The sequence below is a fragment of the Lycium barbarum genome, chromosome 2 (genome assembly GCF_019175385.1).
Source record: "Lycium barbarum isolate Lr01 chromosome 2, ASM1917538v2, whole genome shotgun sequence".
NCBI lineage: Eukaryota > Viridiplantae > Streptophyta > Magnoliopsida > Solanales > Solanaceae > Lycium > Lycium barbarum.
This window is the reverse complement of record NC_083338.1, coordinates 135,028,475-135,046,200: the sequence shown is the minus strand read 5'-3', so window position 1 is coordinate 135,046,200 and position 17,726 is coordinate 135,028,475. Positions and strand designations below refer to the sequence as shown.

Below are 17,726 nucleotides of genomic sequence, written 5' to 3'. Positions count from 1 at the left end.
CTGAGACTACTACAACAGGCAACGAGCATGATGCACCTTATTTGGTCTGCTTCTGCATCATAAAACATTAGTGTCTCGTCATTGAGTAAGTATGAAATACTTGAGCTGCTTTGGTCTCCACATCTCTAATCCACCCGCTGAACAGCAAACTTTAGCATTTTACTTGGGCCTTCCATGGCTAGAATGAATAAGAAAGGGGAAAGAGGATCACCCTTGTCTTAAACCTCTCTGTGTTGCAAAAGCCTTCAGGTGAGCCATTATTGAGCACTGATCTCTTCACTGTGCTAGTCCAATGATTTACCAGTTCAACTGTTCCGTCTCAAGGCAGTTTGATCAAGAAGTCTCAGTTTACATATTAGTATTCTTGTCCTAGGTGAAGTTGGTGATACATTATTTAATCATATCATATACATTCTGGATATTATTTGCAATTTAGTTCTTCGTCTGTTTCATTTTATATGTTGGTGTTTGACTAGCTATGGAGTTTAAGCAATAAAGAAAGAGTTTAGGCCTTAGAAGTCTTAAACATGCCATGACATTTCGTCATTATAAAAGCATTTCTTTAAGGATAGAATGGGAAGTTCAAATTTAAAAAGTTTTTAGATAGAGAAAGGTGTCTTTCTTTTGGAACAAACTAAAAAGGAAGGCGTGTGATATATAGGGGAAAAAGGGAGTACTTTTTATTTGAAGACTTCAATACTCTTCCTTTTGAAGCTGAATCTTTTTTTTCCTAACTTCAAACTTTTCATTGAGCTCAGGAGTGGTAGATTTTGTATCAGAGATTACCCAATGCATAGCCTCAAAATGAAAGCTGCTTCCCGTTATCTTTGGCAAGGTTCTGTGGAAGTAGACACAAAGGATTTTCTTTTCTCGACTGCTCGGTCCCTCTTCCAGCAGGTATAGTCTCCTTTAGTTTGTATGTGTACTCTTCTCCAAATTTGTGTGATGTGAAATTTGTAGTTTATACTTCCTGCTGCTTGTGCTTTCAGATGATATTTGCTCACAGAAAGTCTTTCGAAGCGGAGAAGTTTGCTAAAATCAAGGCTTTCTTTCATTTTGCTGCCCAAAAAACAGAAAAAAGGACCATCTCGGTAGTTCTTTTCCTTTGGACCAATGTCATTATTTTCTTCCAGAGCTGCTATTCTATGAGATAGAAACTAAAGATCCTTTATCTTATTTAAAAGAATGTTCTTGTAACTGAATATGGAAAATTGGTTCCAGTTGAATTTTCAAATCTGGGATATCCACTTATATATTTTTATTTTAAGAGCCCGTTTGGATTGGCTTACAGCTTAAAGCTGTTTGCAGCTTATAAGCTGAAAAAAATAAGTTGGGGTAGTCCAACTTATTTTTTTTGGCTTATAAGCTGTTTGCAGCTTATAAGCTGCTTTAGATAAACTAAGTTAAATGGGTCCAATTATTTTTTTGAGCTTATTTTAAGCATAAAATGACTTTAAGCTGGCCAGCCAAACACTCAAAAAAGCTGAAAACAGCTTATAAGCTAACTTATAAGCCAATCCAAACGGGCTCTAAATCCTAAGTTTATTCATAACCACTTTCCCTTTTTATGTCATAGCAAGATGATGTACAGATCATGCTTTCCCTTCTAGCATCATCAAATCACAAGACAATCTCCTCAAAGAAGATGAAACCTTTTATTGTGCCTCTGCTTGAAGGATTGTATCTCCCATGCTCATCTGAGGGTGAGTGCGTTGGAATTGTCTTTTCGCGGAGTTTCACAACACTTGTTAGTCGTGTCTTTTTTTTTTGGGTCTAATGTCTATCTTTTTTTTTTTTTTTGGTTTTCTCGCTGTTTCTCTTGCAGGCTTCATGAATAGGATAGGACGTGTATGGTTGCTGATTGGGGCCTTCCGCTACCAGCTTCTGATTTGCTGCACTGATCTGGATCCAACTGCAAAATACAGATTAAAGTACTCAAGAGTGGTGGAAAAGATATCTTCTCTTCAGCTTGAAACTCAGGTAGGGGATATCTTCTCTTCAGCTTGAAGCTCAGGGATCAATCATTTTTTCTCTGTTCTGGAGTTGTCTGTACTCTACCCTAATTATCATTCTTGCTATATGCCTGTTTAACAATGTGGGAGGGTATAGTGTAGAATATTTAGACGTTTTAATATGCGTGACATCCATTGAGACATTTTCTATTTGCTAGAGTTTTCACCAAATGGTGTTGGGGAGTTAAACAATTATATTGGAAGAATTATAAATCTAGATGCATACATATTTGACTTACTAGACTCTTTACATGTTCAGAGGAGATGGGTCCAATCGCACTGCAGACAGTAGCACCCTGGTGCTGCATAGATCAATAAAATATTATACTTTCTTATCGCCTTCAACCCCCCTCCAAAATAAAAAGGAAAGAAGATGCATCTTGAACCAAATTGGTAAAATTTAACATAATTCATTAAAGGGGAAGGGTGGAGCTTTTAACTCTTTATTCACATTCAATATGTTGTCGCCAAGGCTCTTGGCTACAATGTTTGCACTGTTCCAAAAATCTTAGTTTGACTGTATAGATAATTGAAAGTTTGAGTATGTAACTCCGATAAAATATATTAGATAGTTGACATAATTCAGATTAGGGGGGTAATATAGTTGTCTCCGGTATATAGTAATTCATACATTCGTCCATGGATTATAATCAAGTCTCAGCCATGCTAATCTCATCTGTGAATTATGTTACCAAAAACCACCTTTTAGCCTTAATTTCCAAAGGATGTGCAAAGCCATTTTTTCTTTTGAGCCGAGGGTCTTTCGGAAACAGCCTCCATATCTTCCGAGGTAGGGGTAAGGTTTGCGTACACTTTACCCTTCCCGGACCCCACATTGTGGGATTTCACTGGGTATGTTGTTGTGCAAAGCCATTTCGTGGGCTAGAATCGACCAGATTTTGCAAAATGTAGTAACGGAGTTGGTACAGTGGAACAGTAGAAGTACTAAAAGGATTGATTGACATGAAATTGCTAAACTGTCATCTGAACGTGTGTGTCTTTTCCTGGCTTAAGAATTGAAACGGGAAAACAATGTATATGCGTTGAATAACTTTTCGGCATTCGTTAGGATGGCTTATGTGATATAATCATTCTTAGGCTAAATCGGGGAAGTACCCCACAGATGTTAAACTTTCCTCTATTTTAAATGTTTAGTGTAGATCTTAAACTTAAATATTTTACGTAAATAAGAATGCAGGTTTATTTTGATCCCTCATTATATGGGATGGATTACATTCTAAAAATAGTGTGCCAGTGGTATGCCTTAATATATCTGTATATTTTATTGTTTCGACATCCAGGTACGCAGTGATTGTGTCCATTTGGCTGGATCTTTTCAGTTGAGGGAACAGGATAGAGATAGATCTATGTTGTTGGAAGATCTCCATGCTGAGAGGAAAAAACTGCAAAGCAAGGTTAGGAACTTCCTTAATTATTTCAGTTTGTTCTTATCAATTGTTGTGTGTGTAGTTTTCACCTGCTTGCAACTTTCCATACAGCATCTTGTCTAAGGTAAGTTAAGTATTTGGCGACTGATAAAGGGAAAAAAGGGGTAAAAATGAGTATCTATCCGCACTTACCCCTGGTCCTTGTGCCTTAATTTACAGTGTTTGGTGACCCGAACACATTCAGTAGGCAGAATATTTCACATTTACAATAAGAACAATGCATTCCAATGTTCAACAGTTTGGGGTCATCATAACTTTACTAGTTTTGTGTTTGTTGTCTGCCTACAACCATCATTCCCTTTATGTAGGCTCGGGACTGTTGAATATTGTTGAACATAATTGGTTGTTCACAGCTTGAATCTTTTTCAAACTAATGACCAGCTTCAGTCTTACAATTCTTTACACTCAATTTTTTTTTCACTCTCTCTAGCAACTTTCGTTGTCGCTGTTTTTTATTTCTCACTGATCCCACTTGATCACTTACTTCTTGCTTTCTCTTGTTTTCTCAACTCAAGAGTGATTAAAATAAGTTTGGCTCTGGGACCAATTTTAGAAAATGGACCCAGTGGCCACTTTTTAACACCAAAAACTAGCTCCTGAGGTAAGAATTGTCCAAGACCATATAAAGTCTCAACAGGCATTCCCTTAACCAATGCGGGACACTCTAACAAAGTTACACATTTATTTTTTCTGCTGGTTGTTTGGTAGTGTATATATATGAGCAAGTAGTTCTAATGAATCTTTATCATTTCTTGGAAACATGATTTTACGTGGTCCAGATATATTCATGCCTGATGGATTTAGTGTGCCTTCTATCAGATTGTTTTCCGCTCTGAACCTGAGAAATTCAAGGGAATGATGGCAGAATGCAACAGCTTCTTTGAGACTGTCGTCAAAGAAGTTATGACTGCTGTTGGTTGGACGCAGAATTTTAAAAGCATAAGTGTGGAAGAGATATCTGGCGAAGTGTGCAACTGGCAGGTAATGCTTGTTCCTGAAGTAGATAATCGTCTATTGTTTTCTATTTGTTTTGGTATGTTTCCTACACATGTTATCACTGGAAAAAAAATAATCTTGTTTACTCTAATCTATTTCAATTGATTGGATGAGGCTGTGTTGGAATAGCAATTTATTGTACAATGTCATACACTGAGTTCATATTGCAGCATACGGCTACAAAAGTAATAGAGAAGTTATCAAATGAATACTCCTCATATATGGATGTAGTTCAGCCAGTCCAGACGGCTATATATGAAATAAAATTGGGATTGTCACTGGCTTTTTCCGGTGCCTTGAGTGAAAAGTATCTGGAGGAACTAGGGAAGTTTGATATGGAATCTGTTATGGTATTGTCTTTCATTTCTTTTCTCTTCTTTCTTTTTTGATAAATGCTTTTCAATTCTTTTCCATTGAACTTTATTTTCATTTGTAATTTCTTTTAATACTTTTTCTGCTATGGTCGAAAGGCTGTGGTTTATGGCTTTGTGAGATTCCCAAGGGGGTGTGCAGAAAAATCTGTTTCTTTTAATGTTGACAAGAAGTGCACTGAGCTTTTGTGCTATGATATTGAAGTTCCAACAAGCATCTCCGCTCTAGATTTAAATTTGCTGGATAATCTTGTCAACCATCAACGGAGAGTCAATACTGATAGTAAGGTATGTGACTCTTTTTTATTCTTGTGACTGAGTGTATCTTATAACGAGAATTTTTTTGTAATGTCTTCTTCTTTCGGCTTCTCATGCTATGCTCATTGCGTTACACTTCCAATTTTTCCAGGTGTCATCCTTGCAACTGAGAACTGAAATGTATCAAAATGTTCTGGTTCGCGTGTTGCATTCTGTTGTTGATGCCCACTTCATGGATACACCCTCCTTTAAGGTGAGGACGCTTGTTGCTGATTGTTGGATGTTTGTGCTTTGTATTTTTTATCCCAACATCATATGAACATAATTTGATATTTTTTCAGCTAACGGATAGGATATTTGATGAGTTAGCAAGCAACTGGATGCAAATGAAACTTCAAGTCAGAACAACAGAAGAGAATAGAGCTCAACAATTTAGGTTCAAACCACGTGCATTCAAGATAGATAACATTCTTGAGACTGACATATCAACTCTTGGTAGTTCAACTTCAAACGAAAGTTTCTCAGAATGGCAAGAGTTCCACTCTAGAGAAGAGTCTTCTGAGAAAGTACGCATACACTGCTGCTTTCTTGCTTTTATGCATCCAGTCATGGATCTTTGCTCTACTGTATCTCTTTTCATTTGATTATCAGTCTTAATGTATCTCTATCCATATAGCAGAATTCTGATGAAGAACCAGAAGCTGTCATGGACGATTGGAACTATATAGAAGACTCCAGTTTGAACGACATGATCCACGTTCACAATGAGTTATTCGGTTCGACTGATATTTATCAATCTGTAAGTATGCTACTTGTATGTATCGTCTTTCAATCTATCAGAGAGGGAAGCTTTAAGCTGGACAAAGTTTGTCTTTAGAATATATAAATATTAAATTACTAAGGAGCTAGAGTTCATTTGTTGCATTTTTATGTGGAGGTGGAATCATTTCATTGTCTGTGACATGTTAGGTTCTGATTCGACGATGAGGTATCTCTCTTCAAGCATGTAGATGCAACTTTACCTGACTGATAATTAGTGCCTTTTGATTTATTAGCACTCCTTCGTATTAGTCTTAATATCATCATAGATGCCCTGCACTACAATTTCATATAATTGTTTCCCACTTTCCTTTATGGTATGTTATATAGCTATTTGGAAGTATGTGTCTTAACCATGGGGAAGTCAATAAGTGTATTCTGCCTGTATGACTGAACATGATATGGTTCTTGTCCGTCTCAACGCGAGGAATTATTTTATGAATCCAAGATGACACAATTTGTACGAGAGCTATCAAACCTTCAGATATTTCAATGTTACAATAGTACACGAGCTATCAAACTCTCAGATATTTGGTTGATACATTGCCGTTCAGTAACTGAATTCACTTTTATTGTCATGCTTGAAACTAACGCTCATGCAGGAAGTTCTAATCTTATGTCTAATGCCTATTCATTCTGTACCATCTTTTCCTATTTCAAAAAGGATTAGCTCGTTTCTTTCAGTAGTCCAAAACATTTAGAATAAGGTAGAGCTAATGTTTCCATTCCTATTGACCTAAATTATTAAGCTAGATGAAGTTTAATGAAGACCTGCTCCTTGCTGTTTTCTTATTTCAGCCTTACTCGCTATGTGCTAAGTTTTAATCTCTGAACTTCCTTACGGGGCATGGCATGAATTATTTAGATATTTCTATTTGCATCAGAAGCTCAATTAGGCACCTATAGGATGTCCTTAGAATTGCAGACACGTATTTGTAAAATGCTATTCTTTTTGTTTTTGTTTCTCTGTATCCATTACATACTGGGGAAAAGCTGTTGATCACAAAATGTATGTTCTCTGTCTCTTCCTTAGAAATGCACACACTTGCGTTTGTAAAATGCTATTCTTTTTGTTTTTGTTTCTCTGTATCCATTATATACTGGGTAAAAGTTGTTGATCAGTATTTTTATGGTTAAATACTGATCATGGTGCTTGAATTCAGCCTGGACGTTTCCATGTATCTGATGCGAGCAGATTGTCTTCCTTTACTGACTCTTACTTGCTGGGAACAAAAATGATTAAAGGTAAAAACCAAGGCAACGGTTATTCTGTATGCTTTGGTTGTCATTATAATGGGAAATTGGCTAAGCTCTGTGGCATCTTTATGTTTGCAGATCTAGAAGGTTTATCATCTTCCTCTTTGGACGCGAAAATTGCACCAGAACACTTACTTCGCCTATGCTTAGAGCATGAAACGAAGTTCTGTTCATCAAATAAGTCAACCCTAAGATACAATTTTTACAAGGTTTTGATTGTTGATTTCATACTTCCTTTAAAATGCGTCTGCTTCTTTCCCCTCCTTTTGTTACACCTTATCAGGACATTCACTTCAAAAATGTTCTTCTGAATGATGTATTAGGAACCAAATTTCTCTATGTTGGCTAAAATGGTGGATCCATTAGCATCTCTTAAACAGAGAATTACTCTACTTTTGGAAGAACGGGATGAATATGCTCTTCAGAGAATCTTGGATATAATTGCAATGATCTTGGCTATGCCTCTTAGCACCCCATTGGCTAAGGTAGTGTATTGTACTATCATTTTTTAGTTTTGGAGAATGGGTTTTCATATTAAGGTGGAGAAAAAAATTGATATGTTCATTCTCTCTCTTCATCGTCTCCCCCTTTATTCTTCTCTTTTGGGGTGTTATTTTGGTTATCTTTTACTTGCATGCTCATGATGTCTTGTGAATTGCTGGTCAAATTCTCATTGTTTCTTTCTTCCTTTGAAGGCACTCTCCAGCTTAGAGTTTCTGCTTAGCAGAGTTCGTATGTTACAGGAAACTGTAGCAAAATTTCCATTGTCTGGTAATTTACAAAGCCTTTTTTGGATAACCATCTGATGATGTTGTATCATACTTTAGCTTTATACCTCTCTATAATCTTTCTGCCTTTTTTAAAATGTCTGTTTCCATAGATTATTTGGACCCCATATTTTCTCTGGTGTCCTCATGGTATAAGTTGGAATTTGAATCCTGTCCTGCTCTGCTTGATGAAGTTGAAGATCAGTTTGAGAAGAATGCGGGGAAGGTAACTTCTTTTTCAATTTTTTGCTTTCTTATTTACTCAACCAGTCTCCCAGCATGCATGATTTCTGCTTTGGCTCTTTCTCTCTGAAAGACTTCAGAGCACTTGAACTGCTGATATGAAATGTTGCTGGTAAACCAAAAGCTTGTTGTCACAACTATGCAGAGTAAGTCATGATAATGATGTGAGCTGCGAGTCCAGTGAAATTTATGTTATGCAGGTCAAGTGAAAAAGCTACATCTTAAGGCTATTATGAAATCTGGTGATTTCCACAATATATTGTTTTTAACTCAGGTCTGCCTGACTAACAATGCATATAACAGAAACTAGTCACTTCCACAGTATAATGCCATCCAAACTTCAGTATGCACTTCTGATGAAAATAATTCTATGAGATAAGTTGATAACCTTGGGTAGAATTTGCATGGACTTATAGGTTACGCTATTGGAAGGTTGTGGACACTCCTGAATTTGAATTCTACGATAAAAAAGGGCAGCCCGGTGCACTAAGCTCCCGCTATGCGCGGGGTCCGGGGAAGGGCCAGACCACAAGGGTCTATTGTACGCAGCCTTACCTTGCATTTCTGCAAGAGGCTGTTTCCACGGCTCGAACCCGTGACCTCCTGGTCACATGGCAGCAACTTTACCAGTTACGCCAAGGCTCCCCTTCAACTTATCTCATAGAATTCTTAATATTAGAGTGAAGTAGCCAATACTATTCTCTTGGATGGGTGATGTAACGGTCAATCAATGGAGTAAAAACAATATGATATTGTCCTATGACTTTAAGTTATCAATGAAATTCTTTGAGACTTGTTTCAATATCTATGACTATTATCTGCTAGCTCTTGTCAAGGATGTGACAGTAAGTTCTATTGCATCTTCCAAAAGGGTTAAGTGGCAACGTTACCTTTATCCAAAAAAAAGGGTTAAGTGGCAACCATGAGACTAGTTTTTGACACCGATGTTACTTGTGGTCTGCATTCTTTGATAACTAGGAGTTGGGAATTTCAACAATTTCATGTGGCACCGGTGAAGTGCCACATAATCAGAATTCTATAGAAATCAGATGTTGAGGTAAACGGTTTTCCGTGCCAAGTAGATGATAATCACCTCTCCCCCTCGCCAACTTAGATGCATAAGCTGTATGCTCGATTTGAATTTCTTTTGTCTGTGTAGTGTCGGTGTTACCAGAGGACTTCTTATTAAGTTACTTGGTGGCTTAAACATATTTGATTTTGATTTAACCATTAGCTCAAAGCAAAGTGCCACATAATCAGAATTCTATAGAAATCAAATGTTGAGGTAAACGGTTTTCCATGCCAAGTAGATGATAATCACCTCTACCCCTCGCCAACTTAGATGCATAAGCTGTATCCTCGATTTGAATTTCTTTTGTCTGTGTAGTGTCGGTGTTATCAGAGGACTTCTTATTAAGTTACTTGGTGGCTTAAACATATTTGATTTTGATTTAACCATTAGCTCAAAGCATGTGACTGTGCTTATAAGCAAATGAAGTTTTACTCATCTGTAGTATGGTCTTTCTATCTGCACATCTGTGTTTCTTTCCACAGTTGCAGTGTCTTTTGGATGCTATAAAATTGAAGAATTTGCAGTTTATGTTGTTGGATCACTTTTTCCTTGTATCATTTGTTGATTTTATCCTCAAAATGCAGTTGTGGTTCCCACTATATTCAGTTCTTCGACGTGAGCAATGTGCTGATACTGATGAATACAACCTATCTACAATTAGAAGGCATGTACACTCTTGGTTTTCTCCTAAAATTTAATACATTTTCGTCGCTAATGCTTGTCAAACATTCAGCCTGAAGGAGTTTATTGAGATGTCCAGCATCGGTGAGTTTAAGAAGCGCCTTCAGCTGCTGGTCGCTTTTCATGGGCATATAAGTACTGGTTTAAGGAACGGAACCTATTCAAGGTAGAGATAAAATTCTCTTTTATGTATGTGAACGTGCTTCGATTCTGTAATTTCAAGCCACTATATGGCATAATGAAACATGATAATCTTGCACGAACTCTGTACTTGTGTGTGTATAAATAGTTGAAAATGCTGATTGGAGAAAAATTGTGCAGCCTTTTTCTGGAAGAAAGTGTTAAAATCCTCTACAACAGCTTTGGCTTCTATGCACAATTCTTGCCAATGTGAGTTCTCTACTGGCCCGTTATAGAAGTTGATAATCCACTTCAGTCTCTTTTCCATCATGTCTATTTAAAGTGATATTTCTTGTTTATTCTAATTTTTCTTTTCTGTCTTTTTCTTGGGCAAGGATTTTGGAGCACATTGGAACCAATAGAAAGAAAATTGAGGCGGAGGTAAATGAGCTTGTTAAGCTATGCAGATGGGAACGCCTTGAAGATTACTTAAGCATAGAAAGCTCCAGGAGAACCAGGCAGAAGCTCAGAAAGATCATGCAAAAATACACTGTGAGTCATACTATTTTATTGACTCATCTCAAAGTTGATTTGTTGTCTCTCCATTTGTTGCTGCACTATTGGGACTGGAATAAGTGAAATCCACGGTAGGTGTGTCCCTTCTGGCTTGAGTTTAGGTAGCTCTTGTCTGATGATTTCCTTGTGCATCTGGAAAATTTAATAGTTAACTCAGGTGTTCTGTCTTGCTCTTATTGCCTCTCTTTCCTACTTTTCTACTTGTACATTTAATTAAGCACCCATTACTCTGAGTTTGTACTTTGCCATCTTGCTCTTTAGAATCTACCTTTGGGGCAGATTATGATGTCAGTGTTCTGCTATGCTTTGATATAACCAAACTTAACTTTCTAATTTTCTTGCGTTTTTTAAGGAAAGTTTATTTTTGAGCTTGTGAACATGGAATACAATTGTCAATTCAAATTATTTTAACATTATAGTGATACTTGTTGCATTCTTTGCCAATTGAAATAGTTTATCTTTATGTAAATATTTGTTTCAGCTTTTCTCATACATTTTGATTTATTTATGTAGGACCTGCTGCAGCAACCTGTTATGCTTTTTATCAACCAAGAAGCAAAACGAAGTGGGATAAATCCCCAAAGTATTGATGAACCTAGTCCCTTGGATTCTTTTGAAAGGAGCAGGGCTCTTCTAAATATTGTCCTAGATCAGAAGCAGTCAAATGTGGACAGGTGGTATTGTCTCCATGTTGATGTCTTTTAGTTAGTTTCCTTGAAGTCTTATTAACTTCCTGCTTTTCAACCACAGCCCTTCATGGTTTTCTGATTGGTGGAAGAAAGTAGAGAATGCTGTACAAGGTTTGCACCTCGACGTATCGAGAGATACTGATCTGTCTAGGGTCGTAAAAGGTTAATTATCTTCTTTTCCTTTTGAGTGTGTTGGTTCAGGCAACATATCATTCCCTTTTTCATGTTGTTCAAGATACTGAAAGTTGCATAGTTCAAAATCAATCAGGGGTTGCAAGTGTCATCAAGGATGGTCAGGGCTTCAAGTCTTCATGCCTGTTATATCTGGATGAGTGGAAGCAACTCAGGCAAACAATTGAGGAAGTATGTGTTACTGCTAGAGACTATGTTGATGTCTGGGCGGATGCAAGCAAGAAAATGGGGAAGAGAAGAGTATTCTCAGAGTTTCTGAAGCTCTTGGACAGCCGTGGTCTAACAAAGCACAGAGCCTTGTTTATGGAGGTAAATATAATTTAGTCCATGGTCTTCTGATAATATTTTCCTGCCCTTATCGCCATCATTTCTACATCCCAAGTATTCATTTGGACTTCAATTTTTCCTTGTAATTTATCATTTCCAGCTTCTGATCTGTTCTAGCTTTTATTCTGATGTCCTTTTTATTTGTGTACAGGAGCAATGGAGAGTCAATATATTAATGTGCTGGTTCCTCCAGCCGTCTTATGATGTTCGGCATCTGCTGCTAACACAAGGTCCACCGGCCTCTAAAGATTCTGAAGTTAGTCGCGGACAGCTCCAAGGTTCACTAGATGAAAGTTTGGAAACCAAATGGAAAACGGCTAACCTGTACTATTTTAAGAGCATCAACTCAGTGCATGTTTTGCAGCAAATTTGCCTGAGTTTCCATAAGGATTTTACTCTTGAGCAGGTAACATATGTTAACTTATGTTACTAAAAAAATATTAGTTTAGCATGTCAATTCTACCTCTTGGTTGATTAAATTTGATAATCCTGACTGCTGAAACACCTAGGTAGAGTAATGGATACAGAGTATCCATAAAGCCGATTCCAACGACTTTGGACTGAGCCATAGTTGATTTGTTGATTGATGAACCCCATTTACTGAGTCAATTCCGTTTTATATTAGTTTTACTTGCTCATTCAATTATTTATTTACTTTGGGTTGTTTTTATTTTAGCATTTGTACCTCTTTCTTGGTTATAATCTTACTTTCTTGAAATACAGGTTAACAAGTCAGGATCTTACATTGACCACCTCACTAGCATTCAACAAGAGCAACGGGAGGTCGCATATGCTTTTTCTCAGCGTCTCAAATGTTTGAAAGAATTGTTGTTGCCTTTGGCAAACTTATCTTCTGGTAATATCCCTCTCACGAATGCGACACATGATCAGCCATTCGCCAAAAATCAGGACAGCATATACAAGTGTCTATGGCAACAAAAGGTAGGCTAACTTCTTTGTCTGAATTGAATTTCCTCCCCCCCGCTCTCTCCTCATTTTGATGGGTAATTAAAAGTTTAATTTAAAATTTTGCAGCAACTCTTTGATAACTTGTACGCCATGTTGTATGAAGAGCGCTTGTTTGTACAAACTGTCGAAGATTGCCATTTGAATACTTGTCCAAGTGTTAAAGACAGTGCAATGCAGATTCGCCTTTTCATTGAAAAACATTTGGCCATCGTCCAGGAATCTAAGGTTTAAATACTCTTTAATTTGTCCCTATTTTCAAATAGATATCTGTACGTTCTAGAACTTCTTACCCTCAGACATGCTATTCAAATGTCAGTTGCATTAACTAGTTATGGGAATTTATGGCAGGATTTGTTGGATGGTCATCTTATTGTCTTTCATGGAGTTGGAAGAACGGAAGAAACTCCATTGCATCCTATTGCCATCACGAAGGACATGGAGCAGTTGGTATATAAGAATTTTGCTTTAGCCAACGAATTTGAGGTTGACTTTCGTGCTTTCCATAGGCAAGACGGAATTGGAGCAACTGTTAAGGATATCCTGCTTGGAAACTTTGAGAAGATATTTGAGAAGGTCTCGCAATGCTCTATGCTTTACTGGCAGTAACTTCTAAATAGTTTGAGAACTTTAACCTGATTTTGCTGACAAGTCATCAAATGATTTTGAAGTGTTTAATTGTGATATTTAGAATATAGTTGCATATATTATTGGCTACAAAATGCTTTCCAATAATCGGAACTTTTAACCATTTCAGACCAAGTTCATACATAATCAGTTTGAATCAAGAAACACGTTTGAAGAGAGGGCCCAAGATTCCATCCACTATACAGGAGATATCACTGCAATTCAAGCTGAATTTTGTAACGCGTTGGAGAATACATATAGAGCTATCATAGAAACTTTGAATGGTCTTGTGCCTTTGAAGAATGGCCGTGCTCCGTCTGATGATGTGAATATCAATGCATGGAAAATTCTCCTCGAGTCCGCAACAAGGCATCTACAATCAGACCTTAGTGATCAATTAGTGAAGACTATTAATCTTGGAGTAAGTGATATATGATCTTATTCATTAACCTTTACCATTTCAAAAAGAAAAGAAAAATGTATGGTCTTATTCATTATATCTGTCAGGTATAAATACCAGCTTCCAATTCTGATTTTCTCTCGTTTTTATTCAGGGAGAGTTATTGAACCATTACAGCGCCATAAATGCGAATTCCTATTCGGATGCCAGAGCACATGTAGAAAATCTGTATTCATTGTTGGATGTGATCATTGCCTTCGGTGATGGTCTTCTGCATGATTTTCTTATCATGCATAGAATGGTGAGTTTGGCGTGATTGTCCTATCCTGTTTCTGGTTATATGGTGATGTGTGCTTAAGGTCCATATATGAATGCTTCTTCCGATCAATTTTACTCCCTTAGCTCCCTTCTAAAATTTATGTATTCGTTTTTTAATGCTGATATTACACCCAGCCACCCCCCAACCACACAATCCCCCCAAACACACACTCACTCTCTTCTTTTACTAGACTAATTATTTTGCCCCATTTTAAAAAAAAAAAAATAGTGTAATTTGGTGACCTGGTCGAATTTCAACTTCCTTGGTAGATTGACTGGTTGATGTAGGATCCAAGGTATTCAATCAATGTTTATGTTAAGATTAGATGCAGTCAAAAACAGGTCTTCATTAAACTGCAGCAACCTTAGGGTATGCACTTCTCGTTTTGCTATAAGAAATCCTTGTGAGTAGTGGGTACTGAGAGCAATAAGAAACACAGTTAACTTGAACTAAGAAATAGATTCTATCGTGCTCAAGGTAGTAAAGTATAGATGGTATAGTGTGCAGGTAGTAAGATAAAGGACTTGTTACTGTATAATGTATCCCATGTTTGTGGGAACTTAGTATATAAGTGGAGCAAAAAGAACTTTTTGAAATGGGAAGTTCCTCTGTTATGTAAGATAAGCTAGGCTGAGTTTTGACCAAGTGGGATTGAATTTATTTATCGAGAGAGAGAGAGAGAGAGAGCTTATTAAGCAGCTAGACTAGTTTAATAGTAAAATCAGTTCTTGGCACACTGGTTCACACACTTTCTGGACTAGAAGACATTAGCGGAGACTGTATGTCGGAAGCCTAGTTTTGTCTCTATAGCTACTTTGTTTCACAAATCATTATTTGTAAACTTTTCTCAATTATTTTGACAGCTATCTATGATGACCCATGTGCTGGCAAACATTTTTGCTTCACTATTTGCCAAAGGTTTTGGTACAAAAGAAGAGGACACAGATGATGCCAACCAGGATTTAATTCAAGATAAAAGTGGAACAGGTATGGGTCAGGGTAGTGGAATGAACGATGTCAGCGATCAGATAAATGATGAAGATCAGCTCATTGGCACTTCTGCTGATGTAAGATATGACAAGCATACAAGTTATCTTTTGCTTTCATTTTTCTCTTCCAATCTGTTTCTCTTTAATTTACAATAAAAGTAATGGTATGGTTCACACCTTCTCGGTTCTTTTTTTTTTAGAGAGATGAAGAAAGCACTCTTGGTGACGCTCCAAGTAAAACTGACAAAGGAATTGAGATGGAGCAAGATTTTGTTGCTGATACCTTTAGTGTAAGTGAGGATTCTGCGGATGATGAAGAAGGCAATGAAGAAAATGAAGAACTGGAATCTGCTATGGGGGAAACTGGTAATCAGGGTGAAGCAGTTGATGAGAAACTATGGGACAAAGGTGAGGATAATCCTAGTACCATGGATGAAAAGTACGAGAATGGCCCATCAGTAAGAGACAGCGGTATCGACAGAGAGCTTCGAGCAAAAGATGATGCTGCTTCAGCTGATGATGAAGCTGGAGGACTCGATCTTGACAAATCAGAGGAGCAAGCTGATGAAAATGGAAATGATGAAACCTGCGAAGGGATGGAAGACATAAATATGGACAAAGAGGATGCATATGCAGATCCTACTGGATTGAAGCTTGATGAGCATGATCAAGGTCCTGAAGATGATTGTAATATGGATGAACCAGAGAGTGCTGAACCGATGGTGGAAGATGATTTGGACCAGCAAGGCAACCCTGCTGATGAAAATAATGAGGGAGGTGAAAAAGCTGATTCAGATGCAGCTTTTGATGAAGCGGACCCTGAGCTGTTGGATGAAAATTCTGGAGGAGCTGGTGAAGAAGGTGATCATGCAAATGACACAAAAAAGGAACTAACAGCACAAAATGGGGAGATGCTGCAGTCGGACACTTCTCAGTTTGTGGGTGATAATGTCCCAACCGGTGTGTCTGCGTCTGAGCCTAGAGGTGAATATAATCAAGCAAATTTAAAAGATGCAGCTCCTGAAGCGAAGGGATCTGATGTTGGCGGACTTCAGCATGACCTTGCTCCCATGAGAGGTTTGCCTGATGCCTCTATGGTTGAAACCATGGCTTCTGACTCTTCAAATGGACAAAAGCTGGGCAGGGATCAGCCTGAGAATCCTTTACCTCCAGCTGATTCATCACATCAAAGGATTCAGCCAAACCCTTGTCGTAGTGTGGGTGATGCCCTTGAGGGGTGGAAAGATAGAGTCAAAGTCTCCCTTGACCTCCAGGAGAACGAAGCTCCAGATGAATTGGCTGCTGAAGATGCAAATGAATATTCGTATACTGCTGAATTTGAAAAGGGAACAGCTCAAGCGCTTGGGCCAGCAACTGCTGATCAAGTGGACAAAAATGTACATGGAAACGATCTTGAAAGAGAAACTGTAACTACAGAGAGAGAAGATGACATTTCTGAAATGGAGATTGAGACGCAGCTGTCTGAAGCACATACTGTCAGTAATTCTGCATTAAATTTCAGCAATGACAAGGGCGAGGGATCGGAGATAATGAACACTGAGGAGCAACAGGAATCACCATCTGAAGTTGATATGAGAGCTGATACCGGTATCCCCAGTTTGTCCCAGAGTTTGGTCTCAGTGAAGAGGACCTTTTTGTCGGAGGACATTAATCGGCTTAGCGAGCTGTCGGTAGGTGATGACGACCTGGGCAAGGCCCGTAACCTTGAGGAGGTATCCAATGAGATGAGAAAGAATGCTGCAATTCTCTGGAAAAACTATGAACTTCGAACGACGAGGTTGTCTCAGGAGTTGGCTGAACAGTTGCGTTTGGTAATGGAACCAACTTTAGCTAGCAAGCTCCAGGGAGATTACAAGACCGGGAAGAGAATTAACATGAAGAAGGTAATCTTCAGTGACTGATGTTTCCTTTTTAATGGAGAGGATAATATTCTAATCTTGTACTATCTACTGCCAGGTAATTCCATATATAGCAAGTCATTACCGTAAAGATAAGATATGGCTAAGGAGAACTCGACCTAACAAACGGAACTATCAAGTGGTAATTGCTGTGGACGATTCCCGCAGCATGTCTGAGAGTGGTTGTGGAAGTTTAGCCATTGAAGCATTGGTGACTGTTTGCCGTGCGATGTCTCAGTTAGAAATAGGACAGCTGTCAGTTGCAAGCTTTGGTAAGAAGGGGAACATTCGCATATTGCATGATTTTGATCAGTCATTCACTGGAGAGGCTGGTATTAAGGTTCGTCTATATTCTCACACATGCTTCTTCCAATCTGTCCCAGTTATTGGCTTGGGTCCTTTTGATAAAAGGTGATCCGACATATTCTGATGTTTCCTTATATACAGATGATCTCTAGTTTGACCTTTAAGCAAGAGAACACAATAGCGGAGGAACCCATGGTTGATCTTTTGAAGTACTTGAATGACATGCTTGATGTCGCGGCTGCTAATGCACGGCTACCATCTGGGCACAATCCGCTAGAGCAGCTCGTTCTGATAATTGCTGATGGCTGGTTTCATGAGAAGGTAAATTTCTTTGGTGAAGTGTCGATGAAGTTGATATCTATCGCAATATTG

The 17,726-nt window shown here is 38.1% G+C and overlaps 1 protein-coding gene across 2 annotated transcripts in view; it reads left to right on the top strand.

The window, feature by feature from the left end:
• Positions 1 to 17,726, top strand: part of LOC132627417 (midasin) — a 50,509-nt gene that overhangs the window by 31,879 nt on the left and 904 nt on the right. The window contains exons 42-74 of one of the 2 annotated variants that reach the window (XM_060342760.1): positions 759 to 897; positions 990 to 1,091; positions 1,577 to 1,703; positions 1,826 to 1,980; positions 3,314 to 3,427; positions 4,280 to 4,441; positions 4,627 to 4,806; positions 4,927 to 5,115; positions 5,237 to 5,338; positions 5,427 to 5,651; positions 5,765 to 5,884; positions 7,068 to 7,149; positions 7,240 to 7,370; positions 7,485 to 7,646; positions 7,857 to 7,932; positions 8,042 to 8,154; positions 9,828 to 9,907; positions 9,977 to 10,090; positions 10,246 to 10,314; positions 10,440 to 10,596; positions 11,134 to 11,294; positions 11,371 to 11,471; positions 11,578 to 11,810; positions 11,980 to 12,234; positions 12,552 to 12,770; positions 12,864 to 13,022; positions 13,146 to 13,370; positions 13,552 to 13,842; positions 13,976 to 14,122; positions 15,004 to 15,207; positions 15,330 to 17,033; positions 17,107 to 17,388; positions 17,496 to 17,675. In XM_060342760.1, coding sequence (XP_060198743.1) covers positions 759 to 897; positions 990 to 1,091; positions 1,577 to 1,703; positions 1,826 to 1,980; positions 3,314 to 3,427; positions 4,280 to 4,441; positions 4,627 to 4,806; positions 4,927 to 5,115; positions 5,237 to 5,338; positions 5,427 to 5,651; positions 5,765 to 5,884; positions 7,068 to 7,149; positions 7,240 to 7,370; positions 7,485 to 7,646; positions 7,857 to 7,932; positions 8,042 to 8,154; positions 9,828 to 9,907; positions 9,977 to 10,090; positions 10,246 to 10,314; positions 10,440 to 10,596; positions 11,134 to 11,294; positions 11,371 to 11,471; positions 11,578 to 11,810; positions 11,980 to 12,234; positions 12,552 to 12,770; positions 12,864 to 13,022; positions 13,146 to 13,370; positions 13,552 to 13,842; positions 13,976 to 14,122; positions 15,004 to 15,207; positions 15,330 to 17,033; positions 17,107 to 17,388; positions 17,496 to 17,675 — 6,760 coding nt within the window. Of the gene's footprint in view, positions 1 to 758; positions 898 to 989; positions 1,092 to 1,576; positions 1,704 to 1,825; positions 1,981 to 3,313; positions 3,428 to 4,279; positions 4,442 to 4,626; positions 4,807 to 4,926; positions 5,116 to 5,236; positions 5,339 to 5,426; positions 5,652 to 5,761; positions 5,885 to 7,067; positions 7,150 to 7,239; positions 7,371 to 7,484; positions 7,647 to 7,856; positions 7,933 to 8,041; positions 8,155 to 9,827; positions 9,908 to 9,976; positions 10,091 to 10,245; positions 10,315 to 10,439; positions 10,597 to 11,133; positions 11,295 to 11,370; positions 11,472 to 11,577; positions 11,811 to 11,979; positions 12,235 to 12,551; positions 12,771 to 12,863; positions 13,023 to 13,145; positions 13,371 to 13,551; positions 13,843 to 13,975; positions 14,123 to 15,003; positions 15,208 to 15,329; positions 17,034 to 17,106; positions 17,389 to 17,495; positions 17,676 to 17,726 lie in introns of both variants that reach the window. The other variant, XM_060342759.1, reaches the window with a different exon arrangement.